The sequence below is a fragment of the Danio rerio genome, chromosome 3 (assembly GCF_049306965.1).
Source record: "Danio rerio strain Tuebingen ecotype United States chromosome 3, GRCz12tu, whole genome shotgun sequence".
In the NCBI taxonomy this organism is placed as follows: Eukaryota; Metazoa; Chordata; class Actinopteri; order Cypriniformes; family Danionidae; genus Danio; species Danio rerio.
In genome coordinates this window covers 29,277,476-29,301,495 of record NC_133178.1, presented here as the reverse complement: position 1 = coordinate 29,301,495, position 24,020 = coordinate 29,277,476, and the positions used below count along the sequence as shown (strand labels likewise).

Sequence of the window (24,020 nt, the reverse complement as noted above, 5' to 3'; positions counted from 1 at the left end):
CTGGTTCTCTTCATCTCTTTTTGGCTAATGTGACTATCTTTTATGTCTGAGCATTCCTTGCGAACAGAGACAAAGAGGGGGACATTTGTTTCACCTTTCCACAAGATTACTTTTAAAGTTTTGACATTACAAACTGACTTCAGATGCATTTTATTTTCTCGTAAACGTTCAGGTTGCTGCTTCTCTAGTCAGAGCATTATCAAAACCTTCACATACCCTTGATACCCAGGGTCACTGCCGCTATTAAAAGGATCATTTGCCCAAAAATTTCAATTCTGTCATCGCTTAAGGCCCAGAAACTTTTAAACCTTACAGTTTGCTTTGGCTGGTGAACACCTATAAAATACTATTAGTCCATTGTGATGATGTAATAATTAGGTGTGGCTACTCTCTAGTTTTCTTAGTTTCGTTCCATTTTAGGGCATCACGGTGGCGCGGTGGGTAGCACTGTCGCATCACAGCAAAAAGGTCGCTGGTTCAAGCCCTGGCTGGGTCAGTTAAATTAGAATTTTCTAAGCTAAATTGGCCGTAGTGTATGTGTGTGAGTGCACCAGTGTATGGGTGTTTCCCAGTGTTGGGTTGCAGCTGGAAGGGCATCTGCTGTGTAAAACATATGCTGGCTACATTGGCGGTTTCTTCTGCTGTGGCGACCCATGATTAATAAAGGGACTAAGCGCGAAAAAAAAAAAAGAATGAATTCCATTTTAAGCTTGTCATGGTAGTATGTTTGTGATAAAATATAAACACTGAGAAGCTGCTTTAGATATATACACTAGATATCGCATACGGGTCCCCTTCTAGGACAATTGTTGTTTAACCGCACTAGTCAAGACTAAGGCCAGTCGGAAGATCCTGGACTTTTGCATTGTGTATGGGTGTAGTAACGAGCAACCAAAGAAAACAAAGCATAAAGGCATCACATTTTTTAGGTAAGATTTCATTTTTTACATTTTTGTATGTTACGTATTTTTGTGCTAAACAAGTAGCATTATTGATGATAATACAGTCTCTTACTGCTCTGATCATAAGGCAAAGTAGCACCAACTCGCGCTAAACACTAGGCTTATGCTAGTTTTGTTGAATAAAATCAGCAAACAATGTAAAGGGAATATGACAACAAGACGCTGTGGTGCCAGAAACTTTATTATATTATAAACTTTATCATATTTTCGGCTGTAATTCAAGTAATGGCTAGTTTTTGAAGTAACTTCGAAGGGTGTCTGATAATAACAGTGCCTGCGCCTCAGTGTGCAAACTGTCCACCCTAAAATATTGAATAATACAAATGTTACATAAAATTAGATCAGAAAGGTAGATATGCACATTGAGATGCAGGGTTATCGATGGTTCACACAAGTCATTCATAACGGAGATTCACAAACGAATCAGTCCCTCCATTAGCATTAGAAGTGAAAGCAGGAGAGGGGGTGTGTTTCAGGATACAGATCAAATTTAACAGGGAGGAAGAATAATTCATTTCCCTACACAAAAACAATCGCTCTTTGTCAGCAATGCCCGTGCGATCACTTATCCATCTATAAAGAAAAGTTATGTCAAATTATAATATGTCATAATACTGACCACCGGGAAAACTCCAGATTATAGATATATGTATATATGCCTATATATCTATGGCTTAGGGTGGCCAGTCCTCTACTGCACCTTGGTCCCATATTCATTTCAAAAGAGCACTACTCTGAACTAAAATGGCGGCTCTATTGACGCATTCCTTCCAACAGACAACAATAGCGTAGGCGACATCTAATGGAAAATCTATGTAAAGCAGTCTACTTTATAAAGTGCAATATAAGTGAATGTTTGCTCATGCAAACATACACATAACTATCATCAGATTAATTCTTTACTGCTGTTTTCTCACTGTTGTCGTTTGAGTTGTACATTTATTCAGATATTGAGTGGAAAACATGAGTCTGCATTTACATGTTCATCTGCACATTGCTCTCAGCAGCATGGATGCCACCAGTTGCTCGCTAACAGTGTGTCACTGCTCAGGTACTTCGAATTTGAAAACGTACTATATCTTGAGAATTTACTTTTTTGTCAATAGCTATGTTTTCAAGCCCCTAGTTTGGTTATGTGTATAAAAAACAGTTGATGGAAGTGCCAAGATGCACATAAGTTTTGAAAATACGAAGAAAAAAAAATGCGCATAACTGAGTAGGATCAACTTTTTATTCGGCAAAAAAGATCAGCAAAACACTACGATGGAGACACTTTTACAGATCGAATTCCAGTATGCGCATTAAAAAAGTCATGTGATTTTGTTATAAGAGATCATGTGATGATACAAATATGTGTAAATGGACAAACCAGCAGGCTGAGCACACTGTAAAACATCTGAAATGTTGCTTTGGTTATTCTTAAATGCTTTAACCATTTCAGTATTCATGTTATTATATTATTAATTACCTCCAGAACTGTAAAGATCATCTGTGCTTTGCTTTTTACGCCTTCAAACGCCACCACGCGTTCATTGCGTGACGGCATTGTCTTCTGAGGCGCAAGTATTTTATTAAATTGAGAAAAGATTGAGTAGCTTCTTCTACCGCAGTAAATTATATTTTTACTGTTGATATTTGGCGCCAGATAATCAAGAAGTGTAGATTTTGTTGTCTTTGACTCGGATGAAAAGGCTGCTTTATTCGCATGTCTTTCATGCGATATTCCAGTTTTGCGCATAAATGTATTTCACATCTTTAAATGAAAACATAGCTAATGTCTTCCTTTGTTGTTTTTGGACGTTCATTGGCTTTTAGTTCACAATGTTATCTTTTGTAGATAATCATGCTGGTTTGGAATAAAACGATGACAGAATTTTAATTTGAGGTGAACTATCCCTTTAATATCGCAGTACAACCACTGCCAATGCTGCCGCACACATCCCTCAATGGAGGAATTCTGCATTACCAATCACTACCGCTCATGTTATTGAAATGTACATCAGTATAATTATTTCCCACCGTAGCCCCCTGAGCTCATATTTTCTCTGTTTCTATTATTAATCACATGCCCGGCCTCAGGACATGCACACACTCACACACACTCACTCACACACACGCACACACTCTTGCCAGTGTGCGCTCAGTCCGTTATCGTATATCAGCTCTTGTTGTTTTCTAAGAGGCCATTGATTCCGTCATACACGTGGATGTGGTATCGACCCACAGTCTCCAGGCCCATTTCTTCTGCTGCCTTAGATCTTACACTGTGGAGGCACGATCCCTGTAGCGTGACCTCTGACCCCTTCATCAGCTTACACACTAGACTCAAGAAACTTTCAACCCCCCAGCTCATGTTTTTAGCTCTTGGTTGGTCTCCCCTCTTTCCTCTGTCTCACTATGTCAGTGCAATTCTGAATGATCCTGAGGAAATGTGTTTGCATGCTTATATTAACATGGATGATGTCAACTTGATGCAATGATAATTTAATGAGTGATGCTCAACACAGAAATCTGACGATGATCTTGATACTAACACTACTAATGACAAACATGTTGACCTAGCAACCTGTTCGTTATCATCGAAACACTGATGATTAATGTTGTTAATATTGTATATCCTCTTTGAAATGGTATTACAGTTTCTGGGTATACTTTTGTTTGTTCGTTCGTTTGCTTTTTTAGTTTTATTCAAGGAAAAAAAAATAAAGGTTTACTTTTTTATATGTTCAGATTAAGCTGAGATTAAGAGCTAGATTAAAATGAAATGCAGTCAGGGCGAGAGAACATTTCAGCTGAAGAAAAAAACAACAACAAACAAAAACAAAATTGCAAAAAACAATAATAATAATAATGAAAAAATCCCCCAAAAAACTGTTAGGAGGATGAATATGTGAATGATAAGAAGATGATTCTAAGGCTGGAGCGATGATGGCTGAAATAAAACATATGTATGAAAAAACCTGTTTGTATTGATGTAATGGATTGTTCGTCACCCAGATCTTTCTGTCTACCTTTTACTTGCTCTGTCTCGCTCCCTTCCCCCTCCCGCTGTGCATTAACTTGTGTGTAATTATTTAGTTGCCATCATGAATACTTTATCGTGGGCTCTCTTTATATAAACGCAGTGTGGAGCGTCCATGTACTGTTCATGCTTCTGCCTTCCTATAGGCAAGCAAACAAAATTCATAGCCATAGGTTGTCATCTCCAGTGGTGTACAGTAACAAATTATAAATACTCAAATTACTGTAATTGAGTAGTTTTTCCTCAGGAATTGTAATGTGTAAAAAATGTGTACTTTTCTCTTGAGTATATTTCAGTGCTGTATCAGTACTTTTGCTCTACTATTTTCCTTCAACCTGCAGTCAATACTTTAATTTTTCTTGTTTATGGTGATTGGCTGAGTAGAACAATCCGTCCTGCGATTTCTGTCCAGTCAAATCGCACATAGAAACTAAATCGCATCATATTGAACAACCTCAAGTTATGGGCGCTTTATAAGTGTGGTTTATTTATTAACTACATTTGAGAGGATCACGTGCTTATGATTGAACACAGCTGGTACCGCATCAGCTCTGCATATTGCACCAATCAGACGAATACTGACACACTATAAATTACCAGAGCTTTCTACTCCAGTCATCTTCGTCTTGAAAAATCCCCCCTTCTACTCCTACTTCCATTCCTACTCCTAACCCAGTGGTTAGCACTGTTGCCTTACACCAAGATTACCACTGGTTCGACCCCGGTCGGTATTTCTGTGCAGAGTTTGCATGTTCTCCCTGTGTTCACGAGGGTTTTCCCAGAGTTTCTCGGTTTCCTCCCACTGTCTAAACACAAGTAAATTGACTACTTTAAAATGGCATCTTAAAGAAACTCTTAGCCAGATATATCTCAGCACGCTCACAAGCAGGGGAGTTCTCGAGACCTACCTGAGCTCAAACTCTCCTCTTGCCCTTCAAACGGGAGAGAGCCCCAGGCTCAAGGATATTCTGAGCTTAGGGCTCTCTCACAGGACAGCATGCCAAATACGCTTTATTATCAATCATCAGCTTATAGTGTGAACTCTTGAAATGCAGCAAACCATTTGGAAGTGTCCAAGAAGATCTTTACATGCAATGACTGAGAGATGAGAGCAGAAGAAGCATGTTATAACATGTTATAACATTACTAACATTAATAACATTACTGTATTATGACTGAAATCACCAAATGGCCTTAAACAAAGCCTATAGAATACATATGACATCTCACTCGTTTACATTTGAATGTGAAAAAGTGTAACTTTCAATATGGCAATTGAAACCCCGCCTTCTAGTAGAGCGCCCAATCAGCGATCAATATATGTCGATAAAGGCCGCCTTCTAGTACAGGAGCCAATCAGCGATTGCTATAGAATTACAACTCTCTGGGGAGGGGGCTCATATCCATAAATCAAACCTATCCCCTTTCCCGCTTCAGCCTCAGGTTGTATCCTTATGGCTTTTCCGGTCACAAAACACCCATGGCGTTAATTGCAGCCATTCTTAGCAGAGGGTTCGATTCGTTACTGCCTGATTCATTGGCCTCCATCTTGCTTGGAAGAGTCACATTCATGTGAGTCTAATACAGTGTTCATGCGAGCCTCGCTGTACGCAGAGTCAGCACTCTCTGACACTCACAGATACAGCAGGGGAGACTGAGGTGCAGGGAATTAGCGTGTGGTGAAGACTACAAATGTGCTACAGAGGGGGTAAATCTTGACAAGAGATCAGGAGAACAGCTGTTATCTTAAGAGCTAGTTTGACCACTCCAATTTTTTATGCAATTGACAGCTGGGTTATAGCCATAGCAGTTTATGCAACTGGCCGAGTATTGAACACTGTGAAAACAGCAATAACAAGATAAAAGACTGGCTGATAGCTGGAACAAAACTATTGAGGGAATGAAATAAATTGAATATTCCATTATCCAGATTCAATGTTGGTCAAATATTTATAAAAAAACTTGTGGGATAACAAAACATAGTGTAGATGTAGGGGGATTTATTTATATTTGCAGTGAATGGGGTCAATGTATAAATGCTGAAAAAGGATGTTTATTGCCAATGTTTGTTTCATGAAGAAGAATCCATAGAAACCTTCTAAGGTCATTAATGGAGGAAAATAGTGGCTTATTACAATGTTCTTCATGCTAAGAGAACAGTAGTTCATCGGGAATGTTTTATGTTTAAAGTACCAATGGAAAAATACATAGAATTAACAGAATTAAATCATCGTCAGAACAACATGATACCTAAACATACTGTATGTCAACATGAAACAATACTTTAGTAATTTTTAAGTAAATGCTATTTTTTATCATATTATAGTAAAGTGTATTATATTGTATATATTACAGTATTTACAGCTCTTAGTTAATGAATACTACAGCATACTGTAGTAATAACTGTAGCGAAAGGATAAACACAGCAAGAAGGTCGCTGGTTCAAGTCCTGGCTAAACCAGTTGGCGTTTCTGTGTGGAGTTTGCATGTTCTTCCCATATTCCCCCATATGTGGGTTTCCTCTGGGTGCTCCGGTTTCCCCCACAGTCTAAAGACACACCTACCGGTATACAGTAGGTGAATTGAATTCACCTAATTGGCAGTGGTGTATGAGTGAATTCTAGAATGTATGTGTGTTTCCAAGTACTGGGTTGCATCTGGAAGGGCATCCGTTGTGTAAAACAAATGCCGGAATCATTGGTGGTTCATTCCGCTGTGGTGACCCCTAATAATTAAGAAACCAAGCCAAAGGAAAATGATTGAATGACTTAAGTTTTAGCTACAGTAAACTGAGGCGTTATGTAACATACAAAAAGTTGAAGTCAAAATTATTAGCCCCCTCTATTATTTTTTTCCCCTATTACTAATTAATAATAAAAATAATAATAATTTAGTTTTAATAATTCATTTCTAATAACTGATTCATTTTGTCATTGCCATGATAAATAACATTGACAGTAAATAACATTTTACTAGATATTTTTCAAGACACTTCTATACAGCTTAAAGTCACATTTAAAGGTTTAACTAGGTTAATTAGGTTTACTAGGCAGGTTAGGGTAATTAGGCAAATTATTGCATGGTTTGTTTTTTAGACAGTTGAAAATAGTTAGCTTAAAGGGGCTAATAATTTTGGCCTAAAAATGCTATTATTCTAGCCAAAATAAAACAAATAAGACTTTCTTCAGAAAAAAAAAAACTATATTATCAGACAAGCTGAAAATTTCTTTGCTCTGTTAAACATCATCAGGGGGGCTTATTATTCTGACTTCAACTGTAGTTGTTAAAAACTATTTTTCATTAGTTTGAATTGGTTTGATCAGGTATTCTTGACTGTGAATGTTGCTTAAGAGTTTCCTGCACAACAGACTCAAGTCGTGCCAACAAAAACTTGGTTTGACATCGACTTCTGAGTGAACTTTGCTTCTTAAAGTCTGCATGAACTGAAAGTTTCTACTTCAACCTCAGTGTTGTGATATATATCTGGCTGAAATGAAAGATTAAATGCAGGGGAGAGTTTTACTTCAGCACTCCTTGCCGCATTTATGAAACTGGTGAAAAACTAGCAGTTTGAGGGGACTGGTTAAAAGCAAAACTGTCAACACAGAGCCATCAGAGAACACTCAAAACTATGTTTGCTGCTTGTTCAAAGTACTTATTTAAAATGAGCTGAAACAACACAATTCTTGAGTTTTTTTTGTTTTTTTTTGGGGGGGGGGGGGCCTTTGGGCTTAAATGTTTAATCAACTTAAATTTGTAAAAACCATTAGGTTAACTTAATCTATTCGCGTTTAGACAACATGAAGAGATTATGTGGATCGCAGCATTTTTTATAGTAAAAGAATCCCACTTCAGAGCACATTTTACAGTATATTTTGACTAAAGACAAATGATTGGATTTCTTAGGATTTACTTGCATGGATTAATTGTTTGCCCCCAGGAGAGCAATGTAAAATGCTGATTTTGATTGCCAGTTCACACTGCACTGCTAGACAGCAAAAGATTCTTTGTCAGATCAGCGTGTTAACCCTGTTGGTGTCTGCTGGCATTTGTCAGAGCTTTGCTGATTGAACACGCTGAATCAGTGCTTGTCTTTTGGCAGAATGTCTGAGAAGTGACATGATATCATTTGCTGGTTTTCTTGGCTTCTGTTTTATTTGGTGGAAATTGAGCTTTGTTTATTACACCAGTGGTTCCCAAAGTGGGGGTCGTGGAAAAATAAGGGGGGTAGGGGTCGCTTGGTGATTTCCAAAAATCAAATTCATTTTATTAAACTATTAGAATGAGCATATTTTGTCCAAATGTTACAGCAGATAAAAAAATAGTAGTTAATAGAGGTCTCATTAATAGATTAAAGACGCAGCAATAGGGTCAGATAAAGCACATTTATTTCATGGCACCAGGGTAAACTTTCTGACACCTTTACGGCACTCGTATACATTAAAATTATATACAGAACTTAATTATTTTATCATCAATCTACTTTGTGCAAACTGGTAAGCTAACTTAACTCCTTTATGTTCTCCCAACACAAATCAATTTTGTGGAACCCAACAATTTTTACAGTGTATCAACAATTAACAATGGATTTTTTTGGATGTTTTTTCTTAACACATCTATTTAACGCTTGTAAGTGTAATCTCAATGTTAACTATAGCTTTTATTTTTCTAAAAAAACAACTAAACAATTGTCTTGACTGGATAACGCTTCATGATTAATATTTTGTATATATATTTGGACTAGAAACAAGACAAAACCTTTAGGTAAGATGTTTTTTTATTTCAGAAACCCTACCTATTAGTGACATCATTGGCTGTTTCAAGAGTTCAAACTTAGCTTATGATTGATTATAAAGCTGTCCTGGGAGAGAGCCCTGAGCTAATAAGATCCTCGAGCCCGGGGCTCCCGCTGGTTTGCAAGGCGAGAGGGGAGTTTGAGCTCAGGTAGATCTCGGAACTCCCCTGCTGTAGTAGCTAATGAACAGGTAGTGATTGCTCTTAAGAGTTAACCACTTACTAGGAGCATGTCTATGGTGCCGATTTGGATTAGTCAATTAACTTAGGTTGCATGTTTTTGGACAGTGAGAGGAAACCGAGGAACCTGGGGGAAACCAATGTGAGCACGGGGAGAACGTGTAATCTCCGCACAGAAACGTTGGTGACGTTCTTGCTGTGAGGCAACAGTGCTAACCACAGGGCCACCGTGCCACCCATCTTGGAGTATGAGGAGTAGGGGTGGAAGGGGGGGTTCTTCAAAACTAGATAGCAGTTATATGGAACTTAGGGTATTTATAGTGGCTTATATCTTCTGAAATGTGAACCATAAATTGAATAATGCGGGCCGGCTGCAAGCAATCTAAACTTCATTAAGTGAGCTGCGGTCATCAACTTTTTGCTTGTTAATGAACATTAATGCAAAAAACTAAATGTGATTCAAGGCTGCAATGTACTCTACGAAAAGTTCTTTTTTTGTTTGTTTGATTAGAAAAATATTTTGATTACAGATATCCAGATGGCATCTATTCTACTGAGCTCAACATTGACATGATACTGCATGTGTTTCTCTCTGTTATAACACCAGTGTTAATTTTGACAGCAAATTCTGATTTAGTCTTAGTCTTAGTCTTTGGAATAATACACCATTTAGTTTTAGTCCTATTTTAGTCATCTGAAATCTTTTAGTCTTAGTCTAGTTTAGTTGACTAAATATCATAAGAGTTTTAGTCTTAGTTTAGTCTTAAGTCTATTAGTCTTAGTCTAGTTTTAGTAGACCAAATATTAGCAGATTTTTCTCCATAATTCATGTAACTGTAAGTATAATACAATATATGGAAGCATATATAGAATACAGGCACATATCTAATTGTTGTAATAAAAACATTTTATTACATGTCAAAAACATGAGTCTTTTTCACAAAAAATAACCACAAGACCTGCTCTCCCTGAACAATATACATGCTCCCTGAAAAAGATATGCATTGTCCCGGAATTATATGAAACGCATATGACATTCTTTCAAGATAAAGTACAGCATTATTGAAATAGATAACCAATGAACTTACTGTCTTTTACAGTCTTTGCAAAATCAAAAGCATAAAGAAATATAAAGTGCAATTCTCAAAAAATTAAAATAACTGGTTGTAATGCCACTTCACAAGGTATCTAAATACAAAAAATAAACACTACTGTAAATGTCCATGTACCTCAAGAGAAGTTAAATAACTTCTAAGACACAATGCCTTGCTACTCTGTAAAATCAACATGATTTTGAACAGAACAAATTAGTGCAATTCTTAAAGTTAGAACAAAAGATGTATTGGCTGCAATGCCAAAGAAATAGTCCTTAAAGTTCAAGTAAATAAAAACTCCTCTCTGCTCTCTCAGCAGTGAAAATACAGGTAAATCACATTAAACAAACAAACAAAAAAAAAAACCATACAACTATGTTAGCATCATTTTCTTCATGCGGTTACTGTCCTGTGTAAATTGTATACTACTACAGGAAATGTTGCAATAGTGAATACAATATTTCTATTTGTTTCTGTTCATTTTAAGGAAAGCACTTCGCTCCAATGTGACCCTTCCTCTGTTGCGCCGTCCTCTTGTGAGGTCACCTGTGATGCTAAATACCCTCTCTGCAAAAGCTTGAGAAGCGGGCATAGCTAACAAGTCTAATGCAAAAGGTTTTAAACTGTGGTAAACACTGTCACTCTTTCCCAGCCAGAAGTCTGTTCCTGTGTCCTCAGTGATGGGATGGGAGAGTTCTTCCTTGTACTTGATGATCTGCTGCCTGATGTTGCTTGTGGAGGTTTTCTGTTTAGGCCTTGTGGTGCGGCATTTTGAGAGAAACCTAAACACCGGCTGCTTTGAGGAGGGCGCTGCTTCTGGTTCCTCAATAACCTCCTCTTCATCATTTTCAGACTGGCCCTCCTGTTTTGTGCATTTGACTACATAGTCTTCTGCCTGCTTTAGCAGTTCCTGGATATTTCCATTAGCAACATCAACATTAACAATGATTTCACAGACAGTTGGGTTAACAAAGCAGGCAGCTGCTGCAAGTGGTGAAAACTTTTCATCAGTTGTATCCAAGATGCAAGCAAAACGCTGGTTCAGATTTGATCTCATCTTGTCTGCAAGAGTAGCGAGGTCTCTGTACCGAGTGTTCACTGCAAAGTCAGTTAGGTGGGTAAGCAGATCAAAGAGGGCAGGAACCACTAGAGACATAGATGTGGTGTCACTCTGAAGAGTTTTAGTGTGTTCTGCAAAAGGCAGCAATAGGTCATGCAATGAGGAAAGCTTTTGCCACTCACTAGTAAGCAAACTGTCCCATCCCATGTCATTTGAGATTTGACAGACTGCATCTTTGACTTTGAGGAGTCGTGTGATCATGTTAAATGTGCTTGACCAGCGTGTGGGGCAGTCATTTACAACAATAACACCACATTGGTCCAATAACTTTTGTGTTGCAACTGAGGACTTGCGAAAGAGCTTCACCACAGACCTAGCTTTATCGAGAACTCTTTTGACAGTTGTTTCTTTCTGCAACATGTGGACCACCAGTTGTATGGTATGCACAACACATGGTGTCCGGTCCAATTCCATGTCGACATGACGATACCTAACAATAAAAAAAAAGAGAATCAAATAAGTCTAAACCTAATAAAGTGGCTGGTGTGCATATGTGTATACTGTATATATCTAGTGTGTGGCAGGGAGTAATAATTTGTGATGATTGACTCTCAGGAAAAAGAATAAAGTAAATATGGCTTACCGCTGGTCATCAATTTCAGAGTCACTCTCGATTGTGGACCCAGGGGAGTCGTCCTCAGAGCTGGTTTCTTCTGCTGTGGTGTTTTTAAAGGCTGCCACCATGTTACTCCCATTGTCCGTTATTACAGTCAGGATCTTCTCCTTTGGTATGGTCCACTCTTGCATGCATTTGTCCACACATGCCTTAATAGCCTGTGCAGTGTGTGGGTGACCTACTTGTTGAAGGGCCAACAATATGTGTGCAGGTTTACTTTTTTCAACACAAAAGTAGCATGCACTTATAGCAAGGAATGAGGCTGTCAATCCTTTTTTTGTCCACAAGTCAAGGCCAATGGATACTTTCCGGGCAGCAGCCAGACTCTCTCTGAACTTCTGTCTTTCATGTTCATACTGTGTTTCAATTAAATTGCTAATTTTAGTTTTCTTTGGAACTGTTAGTCTCCCATCTATCATCCCCATCATTAGCACAAAGTCCTCATCCTCAACTGTTGTGAGTGGTAAACCTGTCCGTCCAATCCATCTAGCTATGGCCTGCTCCTTGGTCTGTTGTTCCTTTGATTCAGTCTTGTACTTTGAAGACCTTAGGAAATCTGAGATGGCCTGCTGCTGTGTTGTACTAGTAGCATCACTAGCTTTATTTCCACCTGGCCCATGGTCATCAGACATCTTCTGTATCTATGAGGATATATAAATGATATACAAAGTTGAGATATTTTTTTCTTTCTTGCCATATAACACACACACACACACACACACACACACACACACACACACACACACACACACACACCTTTTGTCGAGTCATATATAACACCACAACATCTATTATAATAGTACACATATTTATATTAATTAATTCAGCGAGACAATTCGTTTAATCAATACTATTCAAAGTTAATTTCCTTTGGCTTCAATTTTATTCCAAGTTTAGCAGAATCACGGTGGTTTATCTTATAGGATAACCTTAACGTTAGCGTTTATGCTTACCTTGGTGTGGATTTCTGGATGAGCCGTCTGTAAATGTCGCTTCAAGTTGGTGGTGTTTTTCCCAGCGATTTTTACTCCACATGGTTTACAGACGCTCTTGTTGTCCTTGTTGTCATATGTGAAGTTTGACCAGATGTCAATTCTTCGTTTTCGTCCTAGACCAAGCTCTGACATTTCTGTCTGTCTGTTCATGAGACGCTGCGCTCGGACCGAGTGAACAAAACTTTAGCGTGTTGCTAACGAGAAAAGTCAACTTAAATTAACCAACGCTTTGTAACCGAGTATAATGTGTAACTAAATATAATGTATAACAAACGTCATCATAACTTGAAAACCGCGGCTTTTGTTTTGAAAATGGCTTTGCCAAGATCAACCTGCCCTCAAAAGATTCGCTCTGATTGGGTTTCCCCACAAAAGGGTAGTTCTTATTGGATCTCTTCTCCATTCGTCCCGCCCCAACATTTTCCTCTCGTTTTTATTCGTTGACTAAAGTGTCAGTTAAATTTCGTCATCGTCTTCGTCATCGTATCTGACTTTTTATTTAGTTTTTATTTAGTTTTCGTCTGTAAAAAATGTTCGTTGACGAATAATTTTCGTCATAGTCTTCGTCAACGAAATTAACACTGTATAACACATGACCAGTAATCATGCCAGTGATGAGAAAACAACAGCTGAGAAAGCATCTGATCATAGCAGTATGAATATATTTGCACAAGTTCGCAGCTCATCAGCATCATGTCAGCAGATGAGTTAATGAAAATGACACTGTTATTATTGTTACAGCAGTAACAATGCACCATTTACAGCAGAAATGCCAATATGAGACCATCATTTGAGTTTTCTTTTCTTATTTTGTCACATTGACATTACTTTTTGGCATTATTTTGAACATTGTCTAGGCTTTCATGTGTCAGAGCAGAAGAGAGGCTCTCGGGAAAATGTGTAAACATCGCATGCTTTTGATTTTCTCTGCAAAAACCTCCCAAGTCATTAACATAAAATTTATCTGGTTTTCATAGACATCCTTGAACGTCAGAGAAAGCTTTTCATGTTACAAGCTGTTCATACATTGACAATAAAAATGTATTTTTAATACATGCAACTTCTTACAAATAGCTAGACTAGTTTCTCATATACACACAGTACTCAAGCTGCGTAGAGTCCCTGAACCACTAGGAGACTACTTGCACTATAAAGGTGATATAATGACTAGGGCTGTGCAATAGATTTTTTTTTTTTGTTTCATTTTTTATTTCATATTCCAGCAAAGCTACATTCTGTTCCTACTTTTAAAGCGACTGGCTGTCCTTCCTACTGTAATCTCTAAGTAAGATGTAATGTTTTGTGACTGCAAATATTTTTCACATGCTAAAGAAACACTGTTCCACGTCTGTACAAGCTATCTGAGGACTGAAACAGTTTGGGATTTAGAGCATATTTGTCTAGACATGTCTGAACATAAAAGTTATACACTGCAAAACATGCTTCCACGCTGTTCCTTCATGTTGACCCAATTTAATTAATTAATGAATCATTTTATGAATTTAAGTCGTTTGAACATGAAACAATGGGCGACACCGTGGCTCAGTAGTCAGCACTGTCACCTCACAGCAAGAAGGTCACTGAATCTAGTCCCGGCTCGGCCAGTTGGCATTTTTGTGTGGAGTTTGCATGTTCTCCCCCTGTTCGCATGGATTTACTATGGGTGCTCTGGTTTCCCCTATACAGTCCAAAAGACATGCGCTATAGGTGAATGGATTAACTAATTTGGCCAACCCAGGCTCAGTCTGAAAATGTATCTCTATATACATTTCTAGAGAGCGCCAAATACATCCCTTTTTTTGGCAGTATTTGTTTTTTTTTAATCCACCAAAGGCCGCTGTGTACGCTTTTTGGGATCTCAAATTTCTCTTTGCGCTTGGTGTTATCATGTAAATCCACCAGTGGCTGCTGTCGAATGACTGTTTGACTGACTGACTGACTAACTGATCGACTGACCTGCCCTCCTCCTCCTTCCCTAAGCCCAACCAATAGTATTTTCAAAAGCACCGGTTGAGCTGTCCACCCACTTCCAAAAACCCAACAAACAATTTTTAAAAGCAATTTAGAAAAAGAAAAGCCCTCACGTGATTTTTACCTCGTTTAACTTGTTTATTTTATTTTTTGGATTCTGTTTTTGTCTTACTTGCTTTTTGGAAGCGTTTTTCACTGGAATCAAATCCCATCACCATGGTCAACACCTCTCTGCATCTTAAGTTCGTCGACGTACATGATGAGCTAACTGGACAATCTGGTGACAGCTGGAAAGCCATCTATACAGAGGTAAGCAGTCAGCTGGTAAGCACGAAAAGGAACGGCGTCATACTACACCATAGCATTCGTTTTAAACATGAAATGCAGCTTCATGTACTTCTGGCTACATAATTTGTGATCTCCAGAAATGTATATAGGGCTACATTTTCAGAATGAACATGTTGCAACTGGCCATAGTGTATGGGTGTTTCTCAGTAATGGGTTGCGGCTGGAAGGGCATTCACTGTGTAAAACATATGCTGGAATAGTTGGTGGTTCATTCTGCTGTGGCAAACCCTGATAATAATTGTATAGTGTCAACTGATTTTAAACAAGTAGTTTTAACAGCAAAAGTAAATTTTTGGGTGCAGATGTGTCTTAAATGAACAAGTGTGGCACTGCATTCACTGATAATCAAACAACAAATGGGAGTATCAAAAGGAAACTAGAAACCCTTTCACTGCTCCTATAGAAGAAAATCTGTGTACATTTAAAACATACTTTTCAGAAAATATTTTGATTTGATTGCTTGTTTCAATAACCGCCTAAATTGGTTTTATTAGTTGTACATTTTTGTATCATATTTGTCCTGTCATTTGCCATTTTTTAAATATATTTTAGAACTGAGTCTTTCAACACTACACTGAACCTGTTCTGAAGTAACAAATTGAGGGTTTTGTGCTCAGTGTTTTTTATTAATGCACTTACAGGAAATCTGTTGTTTAGGCACCTAGATGTTAAAGGACTAGCTCCGCATGTAGTCCCTTTAAAGGACGCTGTGATGAGAAAGGGAAATAGTGTCAAGGAGAACAAAAAAGAAACAAGAGGAAGAGGTGGACGGATCCATACACACATACACTGAGACCTGCACCTGCAACACATCGGCACTGTGCGAGCAGCATGAGAACCGCACAGCTGGAGACACTGCTGAGGTGAAGACACGCCAGTTAGCACAACTACCCATTCCCCAATACACACACACACACACACACACATGAACAGATGAGAGCACGCGCTGAGGGGTGGGGGCCGGGGGAGCCACAGTCTCCATGGCAACGTCCCCACAGTGCAAAAAAATCATTTAGTCAGAAAGATATTTCAGCCGGCTCAGTGAGCTGAAAGAGAGATGGGGACAGAGAGAGAGATCAGAAGAGAACAACTTGAGGAGCGGGTGTGGTGGAGAGCCATTTTTATCACTCCAGGGGAAAAAAGTGATGGAGTGAAATTAGTAACATGGTGCAATTATCATTATTGCTAATAGCTGTGATGTAATGGAGAATTCTGTGTTCATTTTCACAGCCTCAAGAATAGCAGATGGGTCATTTTACCAAATTGCTTTCTTTTCAATAATATATAATATGTTTAATACATGTATTTTTAATATCCATGAAATGAAAAAAGCTTTAAATTGTCGTGAAATTGTGTTTGTGGCATCTTAGGCTGTTTAGTTTTGGTCACACTGTAATTGAAGGGGTGTGCACAAGATTGTCATGAAAACTTTATAAGCATGACATGACATGTGTCATGAATATAAAGGAGATTTCATGCATAGAAATGCTCAGTGCGTTTATTAGCTCCGTTATCTCATTTTAAATGCAAAGGTATCATTGTTTGAGATGTCTCTGTTATGACAACTTGACATGAACAAATGGATCCCAACATGTTTCTGTCCAACCTGTCTAAAAGCTGTCTTTGTCCTGACTACATTACATTACCAAGACAAGATAACTAGTACATTTGTCAAAAGCCTGATTGTCATAAGGCTATAATAATTGTGCCATGAATGAAATTGTCATTAAAACTTCTCATTGAAAAATATCACTACTCTGTCTAATAATTTCATATCAGTGTCATTAATATGTAATGCCATTTTAATGAAAATTTTAATTTGTTCTATTATTAAGGAAAAATATTAATGATGCTGTTATAAAATTCATAACAGCCTTATGTTACAATCATGTTTATGACAGATTCATGACAAGTTATTGTGTCTTAATGGTGTCATGTTTTTTCATCTTTAAAAATGTAATCTTTGCATTTAAGTAGTCATCAAGCGAATGGCAATTAATGACAGTTACCATAAGCATGCATAAACCCCCATTCATTTTCATGATATGAATTATAAAGGTTTCATGACAGCCTTATGAACCGCCCTTTTATGCAAAGTGTCAACTTATTTTCTTTTATTAAGACTATATATAAAAGCTTTTTTACCTCATGTTTGGATGTTTTTTTCCATTCATGTTATGCACAAGCATTACTAAATAACAGTTTTAGTTAAAATAAGAGTTTTCTTTTATATCAGCAGTCTTTTACTCCCTCTACTCAATGGGATTAAAAACAATCCCACAGATTCGTATTTTTGGAGGATGATCATATGTCAGTTATGAAAAATACTACGAGATGTTTTAAAAGAAGAGCTTTATACACAATACAATGCAATTAAAAACTGGAAGGTCATTCATTCAATCATTTTCCTTCGGCTTAGCCCCTTTATTCATCAGGGGTCGCCACAGCGGAATGAACCTCCAACTAAACTAGCTTGTGTTTCAAATAGCGGATGCCCTTCCAGCTGCAACCCAGTACTGGGAAACATCAATACTCATACATTACAGCCAATTTAATTTCTTCAATTCACATATACACAGGGAGAACATGCAAACTCCACACAGAAATGCCAACTGATCCAGTCGGGCGACCTTCTTGCTGTGAGGCGACAATGCTAACCACTAAGATCTAAAAAAATCCCAAAAACTGAATGAGATCTAAATGAAATTTATGCCTACTGATATATTAAATACAAAAAATAGTGCTGACAAAGTAACATAATTTCATGATAACAGATTTGGTCACAAATGCACATACTATGATGCTTTTCTTAGACATCTTGTTTATATTAGATTAAATAAATAATTGTTTATTTTCACCCTGTAAAATAGTAACAATGGGGCAGCACTGTGGCACAATTGCTTCACAGCAAGAAGGCCACTAGTTCGAGTCCTGGCTGGGTCAGTTGGCGTTTCTGCGTGGAATTTGCATGTTCTCCCCATATTCGTGTGGGTTTCCTCCGGGTGTTCCGGTTTCCCCCGTCCAAAAACATGTGGTACAGGTGAATTGGGTTGGCTAAATTGTCCGTAGTGTATGAGTGTGTATGGATGTTTCCCAGTGATGGATTGCAGCTGGAAGGGTATCCACTGTGTAAAACATATGCTGGATAAGTTGGCGGTTCATTCCGCTGTGGTGACCCCAGATTAATAAAGGGACTAAGCCGAAAAGAAAATGAATGGTAACAATGTTGACATTAAATAATGTTGAGGGACAGGCTAAAACCTTACCTATATCAGCATAAATACCATTTCACTTGTTACTTTAAATATTATTTAGGTGCCTTTAATTCCAATTTAATTGCAGATTTTAATTTTAGGGGTGAAGCAGTGGCGCAGTAGGTAGTGCTGTCGCCTCACAGCAAGAAGGTCGCTGGTTCAAGCCTCAGCTCAGTTGGCGTTTCTGTGTGGAGTTTGCATGTTCTCCCTGCGCTTGTGTGGGTTTCTCCGGGTGCTCCGGTTTCCCTCACAGTCCAAAGACATGCGGTACAGGTGAATTGGGTAGGCTAAATTGTCCGTAGTGAATGAGAGTGTGTTTGAATGTGTGTGTGAATGGTTCCCAGAGATGGAAGGGCATCCGCTGTGTAAAAACTTGCGGGATAAGTTGGTGGTTCATTCCGCTGTGAGGACCCCGGATAAATACAGGGACTAAGCTGACAAGAAAATGAATGAATGATTTTAATTTCAGATTTATTTGCTGTTTTATCAATTCTATCTTTGATGATAGGGATGCAAATGCACTGATTTGATGGAATGGCCCAGACATTCTTATTGAAATGAAGGTTAAATTTTGTAATACTGTAGGTAAATATTTGTGTATTAGGTGTGTTTAGTTGCTGTGTGCATGTGTATGTGATCATGCACCTGTTTTTCCTCACCTGTGCCCTATGAAATGTACCTTGGAGAGGACTGTTGTAGTCCTAGTGACCCAGATAGTGGTGGTATGTATATGGGTGTGTTCTGTTCGCTCTGGTGGCCTGTGGTGAGTTCCAGATGGCTTCTGTCTCCCAGCAGAGAAGACCAGAGCAGGACGCGTGTTTTAATCAGTGCCACCTGGAGGACACCTCTCCCGAGAATAATGTCCAACATCCAGAAACAAGACAACATTTTGGCATTTCTGAGCAAAGTGTAATTGCATAGTGTAAATGACCAGGATGGTGCAGAAGAGTCCATATGTATAGTAAAAAAAAATCTGATATGCTATCTATCTATCTATCTATCTATCTATCTATCTATCTATCTATCTATCTATCTATCTATCTATCTATCTATCTATCTATCTATATATCTATATATCTGTCTGTCTGTCTGTCTGTCTGTCACAAAGATACAAAAAAAATTCCTTCCTTTTTTTATTTTTGATTGGGCAAATGGTGTGTTTTGTTGCAAAGGTGATACGTTTTTGCCTTTATACGAACATAAATCTTTGTTAATGGTGCACAAGAGGATCTACATTCATGTGTGTAGCACAAATAATAAAAAGGAATTATGGGCAGCCTCATCTATTCTAATAGTTCCTCCCCTCTGAGTCCTAATAACTAAAAGGAAATGCATTTTTAAAATCAGAGCTACATATAAAAAAGGGTGAAAAGGGATTTCATGCAATAAAATAATAAAAAAGTAATACAGCATTTTTTATTAGAATGTTGTGCTTCATTTTTACACGCACACACACACACACATACATAAGTGTGGTTTATGAGGACTCTCCATAGGCATAATGAATTTAATACAGTAAACACATTAAATGGCCTTACTCATAAATTCTCACAGTAAATCTGTGGCAAAATTTGAATGCCAAAAGACTCTGTTAAAAACCGTTTTTAATTTAGAGAACACAAGGCAAGTCCTCGTAAACCACCTTAACCAAGAAACAACTGGGCCATACCCATGTCATTATACAATTTTGTGTCCTTATAAATCACATAAACTCACACCTTATTACTGTATGTACATTTTGTTCAACAATCATTTGTATTTTCTCAATTTGAGAGCATATATAGACCTACATCTGTATGTATACAAATACTGTACACCTTTGACTATCAAAAAAAAAAAAGAATACATTTTAACCTGACGTTTGTGCTAGAAATGTATGAAATATTAACGCATATTTAATTTAATTATATTTTACCCCTTTTTCAAGATTTAAGATAAGTCTTTTGTTTCTCCAGGATGTGTCGGTAAAGTCTCAGCTCAAAACACCCATCAGATTATTATTAAATCTGGGAAATTTGAGCTATTTAGACATTGTTGCTGTTTTTGTTGATTGTGCTATTTAAATGCGGATGAGCTGATTCTCGCCGCATACCATTCTAGCGTGCATCTCAGAGCTGTAGCCTTTATGTGGATTAACAGCACAGTGACAGACAAGAATGAAGCAGATTTCCCTTACTACAGTAAGAACTTTTCCAACAGTTATTTATTTGTTGTAGAATTAATTCAAGCCTTTCAACAATGATGAGTTACACACAATATCGTTATAAAGATCACTTGCTTGAACACACACGTTTAGCTTTGCATTCATGTTACAATGCTGAACATCCATTATGTTCATGTACAAAATAAACCTGATTTAAGTCCACAAAACAAGATTAAAGCGTGTACTTTTATAATTGTACTGACACTGTGGTAATGATTTACTTAGTGATCTTACTGTCTTTATTACAAACATGCACTGTTTTATTCATTCATTCATTTTTTTTATTAATCATGGTCCCTTTATTAATCTTGGGTTCCCAGAGCGGAATGAACCGCCAACTTATCCAGTATATGTTTTACACAGCGGATGCCCTTCCAGCTGCAGCCCATAACTGGAAAACACCCATACACTCTCATTCATTCACACACATACACTATGGACAATTTAGCTTATTCAATTCACCTATAGCACATGTCTTTGGACCGGTGGGGGAAACTGGAGCACCCGGAGGAAACCCACGCCATCACAGGGAGAACATGCAAACTCCACACAGAAATGCCAACTGACACAGCTAAGGCTCGAACCAGCGACCTTCTTGCTGTGAGGCGATTGTGCTACCCACTGCGCCACCGTGACACACTGCATTGTTTTAAAAACGTTTTAAATTTGTAAAACTCTTTCTTGATCACATTTGATGGTGATTGATGATCACAGCGAGCTAAACAGATCTTTTTATACTATAGTTACTTTGTGCACATCCTGTCTTATTGATATGATTTTACATGCTACTACAGAGACATGTTAACACGCGTCTGTCAATCAAATTGATGGAAATTAAAAAAGGAGACTTATTGGTTGCGTCCGAAACCGCCTACCACTCAGTAGGTACTGCATTTGAATTGAAACGTACTACTCAACTGTTCTATACTACTTTAGGTATGTTCTATGAAGTATGAATGCAAGCAGTATGAGTGGAACTCAGGTGTACTACATCTGCCATTTTGTCATGATAACGTGTGACAATACAGAAACTTTCTGTACTGCCCCTATTTTATGTTTACTTCATTCGTCACTGCCTTCTATAATGAGTTTATCCCCATTGGATGCGACAACCAATTACGATGTTATAAAGTTATATAAAAGGTTTTTGTTTCTTCTTCTTGAGGAGGAGAGTTCTGACCTCCAGTGTGGGAGTGGTGTTCGCGTCACCAAGTTGCGGGTGTGGCTCTGCCTGGGTCTAAGGAAGCTGAGTAAGAGATGCGCGCGATGCTCATGCTTTTACTGACTTGTCTTTTATAGCAACCGTAATACAAGTTACCTGGTAATTGCTGACGTGTGGCAGTTTTTCCATATCGTCATGTTGCAAAGTTACCAGTGTTGGTGTATTAGGACACCTCTGAAACGGATGCCTACTCATCACTTTTTCCTGGCCGTACTGCCAAGTCACCTTCCAGCCAGTGAACTGCTGATAAGTAACCTCTTGAAACCACCACTGCAAGTCGCTTGACCTACCCGCGCGAGTTGTGTCGCTTCACCCCCATTCATGAATTCTCTCATGAGGCATCACGGGACAGTGTAGCATTCATCCGATGTGCACTTTAGAATCTCGCGGGAAGTAGTAGGTCATCCGGGTACTTTAATAAATTTGGACATACTACACTGCTAGCATACTAATTTTTAACATACTATATAGTATGGAAGTATGCAATTTTCGGATGCAGCCATTGTCTTCAACCCAATATGACTGTGGACACATATTGGGGTTCAAGTGTCGAACAAATGTACAGTATTGTAATGAATGTCATAAATCTTACTCTATAGTAGGCAGTATGTAATTATTCCGAAGTGATTCAAAATACGGAACAAGGTTTGCAGTTCCTTCTATGACAAACACCACATCAGCATCAGATCGCAGCAGCTGCCCGAAAACCGGTGCATAGCCCAGTTACTTGCTGTAGCTGTGCTATTCAGACACCTTACCCCCAACACCTAGACATCCACAACCACCACCCCCCTCCCATCCTCAGCTTCCTGGATTTTAATGTTGTCAGGTATGACAAACAGTTCTGACCAAAACAGCTTCCAACAGTTGATTTGATCAAAGCTAAGTTTGCACATAGCATTCACGAAAACTGTAATTACAATATAAGTCTTGATGTAGCCTAGCTAATTAATCAACTGGTCAATGCAATTAGCCTAGTCAATTTTTCACCTTTATAATTTATTATGGAGATGCACTTGTACTCTAAAAGCTATGTTTTCTCTGGGTTTATCATTTATGCGCAGTTGTTCGCCTGCTAAATCCGTGATCTGGCCCACCTACCTTCATGAGTGAGCTAAAGCCTCCAAAAATTGTGCCACGTACTCCACCAAAGTAGAAAACTCCCCGGAGATGGATGTGGAACAGAGCACAGTAAATGCATCTCATATTTTGACACAGGACACTGGTCCTCAGTTCCGGACAATCATAACTAACCTAAGGGCAAGTCTTCTGTTTACTGACCGCGAAGAAAAGTCAGCCAGGGAGGGAGGGAGTAAGCGAATAACTCTAAATGGGTTAAACTGCTTCAGTGCATTGTTTGTACGGGACGTTTTAAATATGATGAACTTAGTGCTCTTCGCTGCTCGCTGGAGAATAGATTTCCTATTGCTGGAATAGGAGCGCAGAGGAGCCTCGGGGCCGCTTCGCTCGCGGCGCGCTGTTCTCATTTGACAGCAGGTTGGGTCGCTCGGGCCCGTCTGAGTAATTATTATGCACATTTCTGCAGTAAAGAGCAACGAGGACAGGAAACAGGTTGCACGCCGACCTAAAAACTAGATCTTTTCTTCAACACATGTCTCCTCCTTTCTGATGCGCAGAGAAGGGAACTGGACTGTAGGTAAGGCAGAGAATGTCTGGAGTACTGTGGGCTATAAATGAATGTTGATGAAAACACGCAATACAGATATAGGTAGTAGGCTGGGGTTTACTAGCCATTTGCTGTTTAGGTTCAGATATTTTTGAACACTTGACTTTAGTGACATCTACTGTTTTCTGATGGCTACTAAATGTAGCAGATTTATTATTTTTATAATACAATTAATGTATTTATTTAGTAAAAAATCTTTTATAATAACAAAACATTTGCCATTAGTAGTATGCCTTAAAAATAAATGATTATTTACTAAATACGTTTAAATAATGTGTTTATTTAATATTATTTTGATTATGAATTCCTTAAACTGAATCATGCCCATTTTGCTCCAGAAAACCCTTATATAATTATAAAAACAATACATGGTAATAAATAAAAAATAATTGGTAATAATAAATAAAAAAGGGTTTTTATTATTCCATAAAATAATAATGATTAGAATTATTTGATATTAATGATTACGTTTAAATAATATAATGTATTCCTTCCTAATGAATAATAAAAATAACAACAATCCTTCCTAACAATAACAACAATAATTGGTAA

At 38.1% G+C, this 24,020-nt stretch overlaps 1 protein-coding gene across 1 annotated transcript; it reads right to left on the bottom strand.

Moving 5' to 3' along the window:
• Positions 1–9,846: 9,846 nt before the first annotated feature.
• zbed4l1 (zinc finger BED-type containing 4-like 1) lies at positions 9,847–13,112 on the bottom strand. Its single transcript, XM_001340680.10, has 3 exons — positions 12,742–13,112; positions 11,756–12,429; positions 9,847–11,602 (listed from the first exon to the last, which is right to left on the bottom strand). Exons 1-3 carry the CDS (start codon positions 12,931–12,933, stop codon positions 10,516–10,518), a joined length of 1,953 nt encoding a protein of 650 aa, XP_001340716.5. The 5' UTR covers positions 12,934–13,112; the 3' UTR covers positions 9,847–10,515.
• Between the last annotated feature and the right edge of the window lie 10,908 nt (positions 13,113–24,020).

Excerpts from the sequence above, each read along its gene's own strand:
- zbed4l1 (XM_001340680.10), bottom strand. The coding sequence starts at position 12,933 with ATGAACAGACAGACAGAAATGTCAGAGCTTGGTCTAGGACGAAAACGA. Across the intron at positions 12,430-12,741 it reads ATCCAGAAATCCACACCAAG|ATACAGAAGATGTCTGATGA; the intron begins GTAAGCATAAAC and ends ATATCCTCATAG. Across the intron at positions 11,603-11,755 it reads TCTGAAATTGATGACCAGCG|GTATCGTCATGTCGACATGG; the intron begins GTAAGCCATATT and ends TTTTATTGTTAG.